The 13,734-nt window shown below is 44.8% G+C and overlaps 3 protein-coding genes across 3 annotated transcripts; 2 read left to right on the top strand and 1 right to left on the bottom strand.

Moving 5' to 3' along the window:
• Positions 1-512: 512 nt before the first annotated feature.
• F5J12DRAFT_782058 (uncharacterized protein) lies at positions 513-3,815 on the top strand (the record flags this gene model as incomplete). Its single annotated transcript, XM_051742665.1, has 14 exons — positions 513-593; positions 699-945; positions 993-1,123; positions 1,256-1,339; positions 1,526-1,614; positions 1,740-1,866; positions 1,893-1,966; positions 2,461-2,597; positions 2,650-2,724; positions 2,772-3,042; positions 3,109-3,145; positions 3,408-3,436; positions 3,529-3,538; positions 3,594-3,815. The coding sequence occupies 14 exons, from the start codon at positions 513-515 to the stop codon at positions 3,813-3,815; spliced, it is 1,614 nt and encodes a 537-aa protein (XP_051601140.1).
• Positions 3,816-4,568: 753 nt separating this feature from the next.
• Positions 4,569-6,736, top strand: F5J12DRAFT_905073 (uncharacterized protein; the record flags this gene model as incomplete). Its single annotated transcript, XM_051748615.1, has 4 exons — positions 4,569-4,588; positions 6,040-6,262; positions 6,392-6,433; positions 6,482-6,736. The coding sequence occupies 4 exons, from the start codon at positions 4,569-4,571 to the stop codon at positions 6,734-6,736; spliced, it is 540 nt and encodes a 179-aa protein (XP_051601139.1).
• A 607-nt stretch (positions 6,737-7,343) lies between these two features.
• On the bottom strand, positions 7,344-8,228 carry F5J12DRAFT_782057 (uncharacterized protein; the record flags this gene model as incomplete). Its single annotated transcript, XM_051742664.1, has 4 exons — positions 7,344-7,553; positions 7,708-7,774; positions 7,879-7,957; positions 7,994-8,228. The coding sequence occupies 4 exons, from the start codon at positions 8,226-8,228 to the stop codon at positions 7,344-7,346; spliced, it is 591 nt and encodes a 196-aa protein (XP_051601138.1).
• Between the last annotated feature and the right edge of the window lie 5,506 nt (positions 8,229-13,734).

Here is a 13,734-nt window from a genome sequence, read left to right as displayed (position 1 = left end):
TTTACTGCAGACAATGGTGCATGGGTTCATGACTGCCCACTACAGTGAGTGTCAGATTCATAGATGTGGGTTGCACTGATCAGTGGCCTTAAGGACAAGCTTGCAGAAAGGTGATGGCAACTGTGCCATTCAAACAGCTCAGAATGCATCAAAAAGCAATGATTGCAACCTGACATCTCCCACCCAATTTCTCCTTTACCATTGACCTGAGTCATATGTCAGTCTCAGTGGCTACTGACCTTTTGAGCTTCTGGTGTCAACGATAGGAAGAGAACATGGATGATGTATTTCACTTTGAAAAGTGGCTGGATTGAGGTGGAAAGTTGCAGCCACCAGCAGAGGACAGCAGCATTCCCCTTCAGATTGTAAGGAACCAGCAATCCAGGTCCTGCATGCCTGCAACTGCTTGAGCCCAATCCAAAGCCCCAGCTGGGAGGACTCAAAAGTCAGATCAGCAGGGAAATGGAAAGGGCAGAGCAAACACAGTCCAGCAAAATGTCCACAGCAGTGACATGGATGACTTTGAACAGGCATCTCTGGTTGTCTTTGCAGCTGCAGATGTGCCTGGTCTGAGCCATGATCAGCATGGCCAGGTCAGTAATGGAGGAAAGTCATCCCACCTAAAACATCTCCACCAAAGGAAGATAGCTGCAAACATTGAAACTGACCATGATGATGACCTGCTGGATGATGGGCAGCCACAGGTCAACCAGCACCACAAAGCAACTCCCTTCATGCACAAGACAACTGCACCAATTTGGCCTGATGATCTGCATCAGAAAGACACCTGCTGGTTCTGCAATAAAACTCCATTCCCTGGGAGGGCAATGAAAGAAACCAACACATTGTATGCTGAAGAAGAAGTGTCTGATTCTGATGAAGTCAATCAATTGGATGGTCTAGGTGCAGCAGATGAATTACCAACACTTTCCAAAAGGAGGCCAGGTCTGTTTCTATTGCATTGCAAGGCTATCATATTCATCATTTATTAGCTGAGATGATTGAATTCACTGGAAAGATTAAGGATGGTTCCAAGCATCAGGGCGATGATCATTTGCAAAGTGTTCCAATCACCCAGGATGCACCTCCAAATCCAGATGGACATGGCAACAAGTGGCCAGAGGTAAGGCTGAATCCTTCCTTGAAGCAAGGAGGCCATGCATGCATCAACCCTGGACCCACTAAACAGGATGTAGCCCAACATCATTCTGCAACTGCCAGTGAGGGCTGTTGAATTCCTTTACAAAATGGAAAGGGTATGGATTCCCAATCAGGAAAGAGGCCATTGGCAGTGAGTGGTGGAGATGGAATGATGGAGGGCATCTGGAAATCCCCTCAGGTCTGTTTGTCCCCTGCCTGGCTGGATGTGGATGTCCCTTCACCCCCATCCAAGCAATCGCAGAAGCATACATTGGCAGATCCAGGTGTTTCACCAGGAAAGAGGGCAAGGATGCAATGATCTCAAATGGAGTTTCAATCTGCATGTACATATAATATTATAGAGGCAATGAAATCATTGATTCAGTTCAGGCTGCAATGGTCATGTCAGGGGGCATCCCCCACCCCTGTTACAAAGGGCCCCAATCATTTCATTTTTGACTCACACACACATTTGTGGGCACCCATGCCATTGCCATGTAGTTGTTGGTGTTTCTACCAGATTATATGCTGGGCAGCCAGCATTTATCTTTCATACCAGGCACAGAAACATGACATTCATGACTCCCACCTCATGGCAGATGTTCCCATGGTTGGGTGTTGAACATTGATATTCAGAGCAGCAACAGCTTCCAACAAGTGAAATTGTTTAGCATCCATCCACTATGGCAGACCAAATACCCCATGGAGTATGCTTCAATCCCAGAGGTTGGAATTCCATTAATCATTCACAGTTCATATTTGGCAAATTGAAGCCAGGGGGGAGGACCCCCCACAATCTGCAGGCCCCTCAAGGAGGGGTCAAAAGGTGGGAAGCATCTGACAGTTGATGAGCCACAGTCAACATAGCCAGATGCTGGAAGCACCTTCCACCTCAACCATGGCTTTATGAGGTTTCCACATCAATGGTTGATCCAATTCCCCCCCACCACCACCTCCTGACAATGACATTCCACCACCCCTGCCACCTCCTGATGATCTTGAGGATGCAGCTGAGGAGGTACTACCACCACAACCTAGTGAAGAAAGTGACAATAGTGAGGAGCAAACCCCCCCCCACCATGGTCTGATGAAGATGAGACCAACAATCCCCTCCTCACAAGAATCCAACTCCCACCATTCAGTCACATCACCAGATGGGAATGATACCCATATGTCAAGTTGATTCTATACATGTTGGGATTGCCATCTGACAAATACAGCAATGGACATGAACACATCTTTGGAACTACCCCCATGACCCCCATCTGATGGTAAGTGTTCATTGGCACATTCAACCCCATCAGTAATTCTCATTGATAGTATAGACACCCAATTCTTGGCTGAAGACATCAGCAATCCCCAGGTGCCAATGCTTGAAGATCAGCTGGATGTTTTATTCTGTGCAGAGGGGCACCAACTGCAACAGAAATTTATGCACCTATATTCCACCTGGATGAGTGAGTTTCATTTCATGGAATGCAATTAATTCAGCTGCTCAACACAGTACAGGCCACAACCTGTCTGATGAGGAGAAGTGGGAAATGGAGGTGCATGGTTTCATACATCCAGGAGCTGATCATTCCAGTAAGCACCCCAGACAATGTTCCTATCCTTACTTGACTCCCATGCAGTATATTGGGCTGTTCATCAGTTTAGGCTCACCTGTCATCCCATCCAGTATCATTCCCCTTTCCACCCAAATGACCAGTTTGATCCAGCAGTTGTGGATGCAATGGCACAGACAGCAACAGATTTTGCCTATGTGGTACTACAATGGATGGACCTTTGCAAGGAAGCAGAGAGATCCCTCCATCAAATCACTGATTTGGATGACTTCTATGACCCATTTGCTGCAATAGGCCTTCAGCAATTTGCAGCACAACCTCAATACCTGGCCCAGCAGTCAGTCCATGGATATGATTGTCATGTACATGGGCTGCCACATTGATACTGCCATTTGGCACCTAGTACAACTGCCAACCATGGCCAAATGGCCAGCAAACTGGTATTGCAATCTCTGCATTGATATGGTGAATGTTCTGTGCTAGAGATATTGCAAGGCATTGTCACACTATTATTCAGAGTACACTGGACTGTCTCATCCCAATAGCAGTCACACAGAATTGTTATCAGCTCCCACTTCCCACATTGTACATGCTGCATCATATGGGGGATGGACAGAAGAAACCTTCTGCAATGCCCTGTTTTGAGTTCCAGAGGCACAGATGTCTGATACCTGCTTGAATGTTATGGAGTTACTGCTGCAGTGGACTCCCCACCTGCAGGAAGATGGCAGGTTTGTGCTCCATGGTGGTTGACAGCCACATCAAACTATGCAAGCAACTCATGTGTTTTGTGCTCTGATGAGGTGCAGACCATTGCACAAAGGTATTACAGGGTACAAGCTCCAAATTTCAACTCTCATAGGCAGGGCATACTGATAATACACTTAGGACTTTTGGCCGTTGGACAAGTCCCCCATCAAGGATCACCTCCATGGGATGTTGGAATCGCAGGTGGAGAGTTACAAGAACAATGCATGCAGAGTAGAGGTGCTACTCCCTGACCTTAATGCACAAGTAGAAGAATTATTCGAGTGGTTGACATGCATGGTGCAGATGTTGGGATTGTACACCAATGGGGCTAGATGCAAATTGTATACTTGTGTAGAGTAGATATAATCATCTCCCACTGCACCTGGCATGACAGAGATCAATATGCAATGAACCATGACTTTGGCACAATGACAACCCCAAACATTGAGAATCATCTTTTGATATGCATCAATAAATTAATATGCCTATGTCTTTATGTCTGCATTGCCTGCAAATCCATTGCTATGTCTGATATGTGCAGCCTCTTACATAGTAGGACTTGAATGTATTAATGGACATTCTCTCACATGTAATATGCCAGGCATGCCCAATTGCCATCTATGCCATTGACTTGGTGAATCAATGCTGAACCCACAAGTGCAATTACAGTGCCCAGATTGTATTGCAGCAATATTCTGAGCTCCAGGACCAAGAAGTGGAGTCGCAGATAGTTGCTGACAGCAAGCAAGGTATCCAGCCATACCTTCTGGCCATTCATATCTTATGTGCAGGTGAAGTGTGATTCACCATTACCAACATGGAACTGTAGACCAAGTTCCACATTGGCAAGACAGCCTCCATATCTTCATCCTTCCATGTGGCAGCCTTTGATCTGAGTTGTGTGATTGCCTCCCATCCATGCAGGTACATTTTTGGGTGCATGATACACAGTGCACCCAATAGGACAGCTTGTAGCTCAGCTGTGCACTGCAGCCATTCACATACCTCCTTGGCACTGTGGTGGCCACCAGTATTTGATAAGAATTCCTTGAGAAAATGACCATGTGAGCTAGAGAGATCATTTCATGAGTTGTGGTAAAAGAGGGAGGGTTAATGGTACAAGTCCAATGTTTGTCATTGTTTACATGCTAACAAATCATCTGGAAGATTATATGGTTTATTATGTAATCATATTTTCCCATCCTTCATGCCCTCAATCCCATCAAAAGGTCACTTTTCACTATTTCACCAGTCAGGGACAAAAGTGTTGCAATGCACCTTTTGGAAAGAATAAGGTGTATCTCAACATGTATTGATTTGTTTAGACTGAACCTTAGTGCTGCTGGCAAGCCTATAGCCACCCCTTTCCAATGGTATAGGTATCATGATTATCTGTGCAGAATAGCCTGAGCTACATTGGCAGCAAGTCACACCTCACAAACATTGCAACACTTTTGTCCCTCACTGTATACTCAGTGAATATGATAATGGTGGGTTTCTGTTGTCATACTGTTTGCTTTCAACTGCAACATCAATTGAAATCAGGAAATGGACAAGAGCATTACAGAATTGGGCAACCTGCCTCTGAAACAAATATCACCTCACTCCATGGTTTGTTCATGTCAACAAGTACATGGCAGAGATCAGCATGTCACAGTCAGTTTGGCCAGACATGAAGATTCAGATCTGCTGGTGGCACTTGCAAAAAGCTGTTTGAGAACAATTGGCCAAGTCAAAGCTAACAACTACACCATACAAACCATGGCATGCAAGCCAGGAGTTTACCTTTGTCAATGCTAAGTTCTGTCCTCTGGGTACATCAGATCCAACAGAGTTTGAAGGTGGCACCCTTCTTGAAGCAGTCCCATACAATGATGAAGAAGTTCCCTCACTGTCCATTCAGATACCAAGTTTATCACAAGATGCTGCAGGCCCCCCTTCGAAGCCCATCCCTGTCAGCAGTGACAATGGCACAGACAAGCTGCTTATGATCAAGATCAAGCTTCCAATCACCCAATGACCTGATGAGGAATCAGCAACTGCCCAATCACAAGTCTTCTGTCCAACTCACCTCTGTGATAGCATCATTCAGATGATCAAGCAACACTTCTGTGCTCATCCACTCATACCAGGCTACTGCTATCCAAGTCCAGCAGGTATTTGTCAATGGGCTGCTAAACAAACATATCAGTTCTGTGAAGAGAACAACTAATCTGAACTGTGGGCATACCTGTTGGAGAACTGGTACTTCCAGGGGTGGTGGGAGCTCTGGGCACAATCAGTGGCACCAAGTGAAATTCCAAGACTGAAAACTACAACAGTAATGGAAAGCCACATCAGTAAACCACTTTGTGTGCTGGCAGTCCTAGGGAATCTGTCCAGTGCTGGACAACTCTGGACAGCTCTGGCCAGCAAAAGTGATTTACTGATGCAGTGCATACTACAACCCACTGGTATAATAGAATGCTTGCCAAGTTGTGCAGCTGGTGGCATGTAAAGGTTGACTACCTGTACCATTTTTCAAAGCCACAGGTTGACCTGTTGGTATGGATATTAGTTATGAAGCTTGTGCTGACATACTCAGTGACACTGGTCACTTCCATGAGTTGTCATCATGGCAAAAGCAGTTCAAAAATGAATGGCAATGGGCATCTACAACATCTATTACACTACCCCTAAACCTGAAATACCAACCAGACACCCAGAAGTGGGTGTGCACATGTCCACAATTTGTCAAGAGCCAGTTCCTCATCTGTAAATGCTTGGTCCAAGTCACACACCCAGTTAGCCCCATTTTCTTCCTGGAGGTTCAATGAAACTGGACTACACCATTCTGATCCCATGCAGTGCTTGTTCCACTGGTTGGCTCACTATTATTGGAGAATTCAAGCCTGGAAGATGGAGTAACAGAGAGTGGGTCCATTGGGGTGGGAGAGAGAAGTGAGAGCAAAGAGGATGAAGAACCTGGTGGAAACATTGTTGATACTGCAGCTGCAGAGAAGATAGACTGACAAACCTTCAAAGAGTGCTTTTTCCACTTTATCACCACCTTACAAGACTTTACAGATGGTCTTGAGTACCAGATCCAGTTTGGCAACCACAGGATGTTGAATACCATTGAGCATGAAGGGGCATCATTCATACAGCTGATGAAGAATTGCTTGGATCATGAGCAAAGGGAGAACTCATCATGTGCAAGGAGTCCTACCACATGGGAACAAACAACTGCAAATGTGTTGTTCTACCACAGTTGCCCACCAGTTCCAGAACATGATACATAATAATCTCATCAGTACTTCTTTTGTATGTACTACCTCCATGGGTTTATTGCCTCATTGTGATGGCCCTTGTGTCTTCTAAGATAACATTACAAGGGTGTCATTATGTAAGTTTCATTAAACACACATAGGGTGATGTGTCAGACCCTCAAAGATGCTGTTGGGATGTCACATGATATCACATGACATGTTGGGGGGCAGTTGAGCAAGGGAACTTCTGCAGTGTCCCCAGCCTGAGGATCCTGTTCAACCATCTCAGGGGCCTTCTTACTTCACCAGCCATGAGGCTTTTTCCCCAGTACTTGATAATGACTTGTAGTTGTGTTTGTGCAAGCACCACTAGTGCTTGTGGCAATCTGGATGGTTGAAATGTGGTGTGTAGTAATTCTGTGGTCAGATTACTATGTTTCAATGGACCTGAATGGTTTCTTGCTGACCTGAAGCACTAGACATGCAAGGGGCTCCCTCCTTTTTGGGTGAGTGTTTGACTGATCCTATTGCTTTCAGCTCTATGAGATCAAAGTAAAAGATGCATGCCACTCATGCCTAAAACATCAGTTGTCTTTGCATATTGAAGTGTGACCAGTGCCTTAGCAACATCATGGATCATTCAGCCCTTGAGGTTTCTCTGTTTAAGAGTGAATGTCATTGCACATTTGATCTGATTGAGCTCCTCATCATCATTGTGCTCAGGATTAATCAGTTTGCCAACATCATTACTTTCTACCATGATATTGTGTGCAGGCATGGTTGACAAAAGGCCAAAGTCTTGAGTGATAAACTGACAGGTGACATGGGGAATTATGAAGTAGGTTAGGTACTGCAAAAGTGAGAGAGACTGAAAAGTGTCAGTGGATGTCATTGGTGGAAATAGCTGGAGTAGTGTGTGCATAATGATTGCAGTGCCTTTCGAATCATAGCTGTGATGTCATCAGTTTTAAATGTTCTCAAGGAACACAATGCAGACTACTTACTATCTGCAGTGTGAGTTTTCCTATATCACTGAAGACATTGGAGGGATGTGCATTTGAGCAAATTGCACTATTGTGTAATGATTCACTTCAAGGTCAGCTTTGAAACAGGTCCAGAGCCAGAGGCTCTCATGTGCTTCTGCATCAAACAAGAGTTTCTTGAGTTCATCATACATTTCCAGAATGCAAGAGGGGACATCTTTGAACTTGATTTTTGTGGCTGGCCAACCTTTTGCCTCCATGACCTTGAGGGCTTCAAGCTGATGTTGCTCTCATTTGGTTAAGATACAGATATCCATCTCCAAATGAATATTGGTCTTCCTTTCCTTGATGAGGCTGACATAGGTGGACAGCTGGTCAGAGATATTGTCAGGGATCACTTCTTTGCAGTCCATTCCAGGACATGTCTTTGGTGGCTGGTGACTTGTGATGGGACTGTTGTCATTGGCAGCAGCAGCAGCAAGCTCACAATAATCAGTGTCATCCTTGTCCTCATCCTTGTTTGGAGGCAATCTTGCATTCATGGTCTTGATAGAGTGTCCTACAGCAGTCTGTAATGCTGGTGTCAGTACAGGTTTTGAAGCAACCAAAGATGAAGGTCTTCTCAGCTATCACTTCAAACCAGAGAGAATGGGAGTGGAACCCATTGATTGAGGGACAAGCTCAGAATGAACTAGATTAGAGAAGCTGACTACAACAAACAACAGGACTTATATACTGCCTTACTGTTTGTATGTACTACCACAAGAGAACATTCTAGAAAGAAGTAAACAAAAGAGAGAACTGTGCTATTGGACAAATGCATACATGTGTTAGCAATGAGGCATGGCCTTATTAAGTATCATGTAAGCATGACAGGATAAGCAAAAGGAAAAGTCCAAGATGACTAAGCATCCTTAAAGCTTAACCCTAACCAGAGGGTGGATACATTCAGGCAAGTAGGAAACATAAAAGTGAAAAATCTACTGGTTGTTACACTATCCCCTCCTAAGGCTCAACTTCCAGGTGAGACCAAATAGGATGAACAGTAGTAAACAGTTCCAGAATGGGTGTGAACAAGCTGTCAAAGCTGTCTGACAAAGGGAGAGATAATTTATGGGGGGCCCCAGGGTGGGATCAGTAGAAATCCTTGATTGCTGACTGCAAATTCTTCAAGGCAGAGGCTGGCTCCCAAGCATGATCTTCTTCTGGATATCCCCTCCAATGCACAAGGAATTGAAGGGCTCCACATTTCAAACAGAAGTCAACAACATATTCAACCTTGTATTCAACATCTCCTTCATCAGTGACCCTCTGGGGTCCTGGCCTATTGACAGGCTGCCCATCAAGAGCACCAAGATAGGGTTTAACCTGTGAGACATTCACAACCAAATGAGTCCTCATGTTATGTGGCAACTTTAACTTAAGAGCATTCAGAAGTACCTCTAGAACTTCATATGGTCTGATCCACTTTTCAGAAAGTTTATGGCTCTGCCATTCCTTTAAGGACAGATGGTCTGTAGTGAGCCAGACCTGTGATCCAATGGAGTAAGGAGGGGAAATGGAGCAGTGTCTATCCACTTGTTGCTTCTGCTGGGAACATGCCTTGGTGAGGTTTGCTTTTACATCTTGGAACACCTGGAACCAAGATTTGATTTGGCAACTTCCTCTGCTGCTTCTACCTTCGAAGTTGTCAGCTTGACACCCATCCTAGGTCTATAGGAATGGGTAACTTCAAAGGGCCACTTACCAGTAGAAGAGGACGCAGAGTTGTCATACATGAACTGAGCCAAAGGCAGCCATTCCTCCCAGCAAGCTTGCTGCTGGTTGGCATACATCTGTAAGTACTGTTGGATTTTGCAGTTCAACCACTCTGTTTGTCTGTCTGTTTGTGGGTGGAAGGCCATGGAGAGTTCCTGCTGTACTCCTAGCATTTTAAATAGTTCCTTCATGAAGGATGAGGCAAACTGAGGGCCTTGATCCAATACAATAGAGTCCAGAAGTCCATGATGTTTCCAAACATGCATCAGGTAAAGGTGAGCTGTGCTAGCAGCTGTTTCTTCCACAGTGCAGGGGATGAACTCTGCTTCCTTAGAGAACCTGTCAACAACAACCAGGACATGGGACTTTCCAGAGGATCCCTTTACCCCAAGATCCATAAAGTCAGTTGTCAATTCTCTCCAAGGCCCATCAGGAATAGGTAAAGGTTTGAGTTCTCCTGCAGGTGGCCTATTTCCAGACTTGCTGGCTTGGCATGTTTGGCAATGCTTTACATACTCTTCTACATCAGGTTTCAAGGTAGACCATGTGAACCAGCATGTGATCAACTCCTGAGTTCCCTTTATGCTGCAATGTCCCACTAGGGGGGAGTCATGAAGAGCATTAAGTAGCTTCCTTCTAAGTGCACTAGGCACCCAGACCTTTTGTCCATCATAATGAAGACTACCTTGGAGCTTGCATTCAATGGGAATTCCTTTGGCTCTAGTGGACTCCATCCACAGGTCCTCCATGAAGGGGTTTTCTAGTTTCACCAAACAAACCTGGTTCAGGTTTATAAATAGGGACTCCTCTGACTTTGCCCATTCTTTTCCTTCTACAAAGTCTTCTCATCTCGACAGGACATCTGGTCTTCCCATCATGACTCTGGGTTTATGAATTATAATACAGTTAAACCAACTAAAGTACTGCACCCAATGTGCTTGGTGTGGTTGAAGCTTTTGTGTGGTCATGAACCACCTGAGGTTATGGTGATCCATCCAAATTTCAAACTGGTATGGAGTTGCCTTGAGGTAGTGACACCATTGCTCTAGTGCACAGATAATGGCCAGCATTTCTTTGTTGTGAACCATATAATTAAGTTCAGCCCCAGATAGAGTGACTGGAGTAGGCAACAGGTCTTCAGAGACCATCATCACATTCTACTGAGAGCACTGCTCCAGTGGCATAGTCTGAAGCATCCATTTTCAAGAAGAACCTTCAATCCTGATCAGGGAACATAAGGATAGCATTGGTAATAAAGGCTTCTTTTAGCATATCAAACACCATTTGACACTTGTCATCCCACATGAACAGAAGGTCCTTCTTTGTGAGCTTGTTTAGGGGTTTTGCAATCTGCATGAAGTCCTTAATGAAGCATCAGTAGAAGTTCACTAGGCCAAGACAGCCACAAACTCTGCAAACATTTGTAGGTATAGGCCAATCTTGCACTGCAGAGATTTTGGCAGGGTCCATATGTACTCTGTTAATGCCAATGATCATTCCTAAAAAGTCCACCTCTTGTTGTCTGAAGATACACTTCTGTGGTTTGACAAACAAGTCATTTACTTTCAACCTTCTAAGCACCTCCAGCATGATCTTGTCATGTTCCTCTTGATTGTCCATTTTTGTAATATCATTAGGTCATCAATGTAGATGATGAGCACATCTTCCATATCACCAAAGATGTCATTCATCATATTCTGGAATGTGGTGGGCAAGTTACAAAGCCTGAAGAACATGACAAGGGGCTTGAAAGCACCATGATGGCATCCAAAGGCAGCTTTCCATTCATCACCTTCTTTGATCCTAATGTTATTGTACCCCCAATGAAGATCCATCTTTGTGAAGAGTTTACAACCTTTCAACTTGTCGACAAGCTGAGATATTAAAGGGAGAGGGTACAAGTTTTTGATGGTATGCTTGTTTAAATATCTATAGTCCTGGACCATACACTTTTTGCCATCCTTTTTAGGGATGAAGAACATGGGGGAAGTTTGCAGTGATTTACTTGGCCATATATAACCCTTCTTGAGCTGACCATCAATGAAGTTGCTGACTTCTCATTGCTCATCAGGGGAGAGAGGGATCAACCTTCCCTTCTTTGGCACAAACAACCCCTTTAGCTCTATTGTGTGATCCCAAGGTTTCCTAAGTGGCATGCACTCAGACTCCTTTTCTGAAAAGACCAATAAATACTTGTGATATGCCTTCAGAACAAGTTCCTCAGGGGTTTTGTCTGTTTTTGGTTTGTCCATTCCCAGATTTTGAATCCAGGTTATGTAAGAGTCCATGGCTTCTCTTTTGAGTCTTTCCACCTTATGCATGAATGAGGACTTGGGTGCCAGCTGTCAGCATCTAGCTGGGCATCTTCCCATTTTGACCTCACTGGTTTTCCAATCTATCAGCAGGTTGTGCTGATGTAACCAGGTATGTCCCAGGATCATGGTACTACCTCCTAGATTGGTTATTTCAGCAAGAAGTTCCTCATGGTGGTCAAGGCAAGAAACTCAAAGGTGAGCCTGATGTGCAATCCTTCCAGTGGAATTAGGCAAACCATCAACATTAAATACATCCACTGCCCTTGGCAATGCTATTTTTGGAATCCAGTTCCTTTCAACAAAGTCCTCACCTATAAATACTCCAGCAGTGCCACTGTCAAGCAGCACATTAACCTTGAACACCAAACTGGCATTCATTTGCAAAACCAAAGGGACCTCCACAGAGTCTTTCAAGTTCAGTGTGTGTCAGGTTTCAGACCATACAGTGGTCTTTGCACTACTACCCTCCAGTTCTGGGAGATTGAAAGAAACATTTTTTTGTTTTTTGTTGCAAGCAGAATTAAGCAGGCATGGTTTTACATCTGGCCCCAAGCCCTTTCAGGACTCCACTTCAGATGACATAAAAGTAAGAGAAGAAGAAACAGAATCTGAACCATTAAATAACTCTTGTGGTTCTTTGACATTAAGGGAAGAGAAACAATTGAAAGAAACTACTGGTACACTATTTTTGATATTTCTATTTTTGATTTTTGTATTTTCTTTTGTATCTTTAAGTCCATAAGTAGAATGAAATCTGTAACTAAAAGAAGAAGGAGAAACAGGAATAAGTGTCCATATGCCAGAGTCTGCAGGACCTGATTTCACTGCAGTTCCAATTCTTTTAACCAGTTGATATGAGTGATGGTTTGCTTGAAGCTCATACCCTCCATTGCTTTTAGGTGGGGGTCAGGTCCAGTGTCAGTACTTACAGCCCTGACAGGGCATCCTTGTGGTTGTGCCTGTTTAGGGCACTTGCTTCAGTAATGGCCCTGTAGGCCACATCTGAAACAGGTTATATGGGACTTGTCCTTAGGGGGTCCCTTCCCCTTTCCTTGGTGTGGAGCAGTGCCTATGTCCATGGGAGTGCCAGCTCCAGGTTGCATTCCTGTGGCCAAGAAGCCACAAGGATGGTTTTGAGGCCACACCCTTGACAAGGAGGCTGTCATGTAGTGGTGGTTTTCAAAATTGCTGTCCACCAGCCAGAGCTCTGTTACATACTCCTTGTACATGTCCTTTCTTTTTTCCAAGTGGTGCATGAGCCAGAGCACCTCCAGGTTTATTGCCTATTCAAGGCACAGGATAGCCAGATCATCATCAGAAGTGGCTGCCATAAGCTTCCAACTGTTGAACTCTGCCAAAAAGGCATCCATTTGAGACTGTCCCTGCCTTGCCTTTTGTGTCTTCTTCTAGGCCCAATCCCCATTGTTCATGGGCTGGAATTGAGAGTTGAGGTCAGCCACCACCTCATCAATTGTTGGCCAGTTTCTGTTTGCCAAGTGGAAGTACAATTTGGCATGGGCATAGTTGCAAGCAATCAGACCAGTCATCTGGGTCCAGAACACCATGCAGTCCTGGCTTGTATAGTGGTGGACAGCCACTTTGCAGAAGGCCCTCATTTTGATGACCCATTCCTCATATTTTGCCACAGACCCATCAAAGGTTCCAGGCTCAGCTACACCCCTCTTTGTGGGGTTGAAGTTGTTGGTTTGCACTGCAGCTGGCACAGGCATGTACTGTTGCATGGCTTGCACCATTGCTGCTGCCATTGCCTGTACCATGGTGAAATCAACCTGTGGCAGCTGGGGCTGGTTGGGGTCCATTTCTGCTGGTTAGCAGGACCAGGTGATGAAGAGGGTGGCAGATGGAATGATGGTTCCAAAGGTTGTAGGGGACATTGAAAATGAACCTGAGTTCATTCAGGTCAGGGGAGGGCAAAGGTGAAGGGTAAACGAGCTCCAGAGTTACTTCACAGAAA

Source organism: Pisolithus orientalis (genome assembly GCF_024613125.1).
Source record: "Pisolithus orientalis strain OTSU chromosome Unknown F5J12scaffold_10, whole genome shotgun sequence".
In the NCBI taxonomy this organism is placed as follows: domain Eukaryota; kingdom Fungi; phylum Basidiomycota; class Agaricomycetes; order Boletales; family Pisolithaceae; genus Pisolithus; species Pisolithus orientalis.
This window is presented reverse-complemented; position numbering and strand designations above follow the sequence as displayed.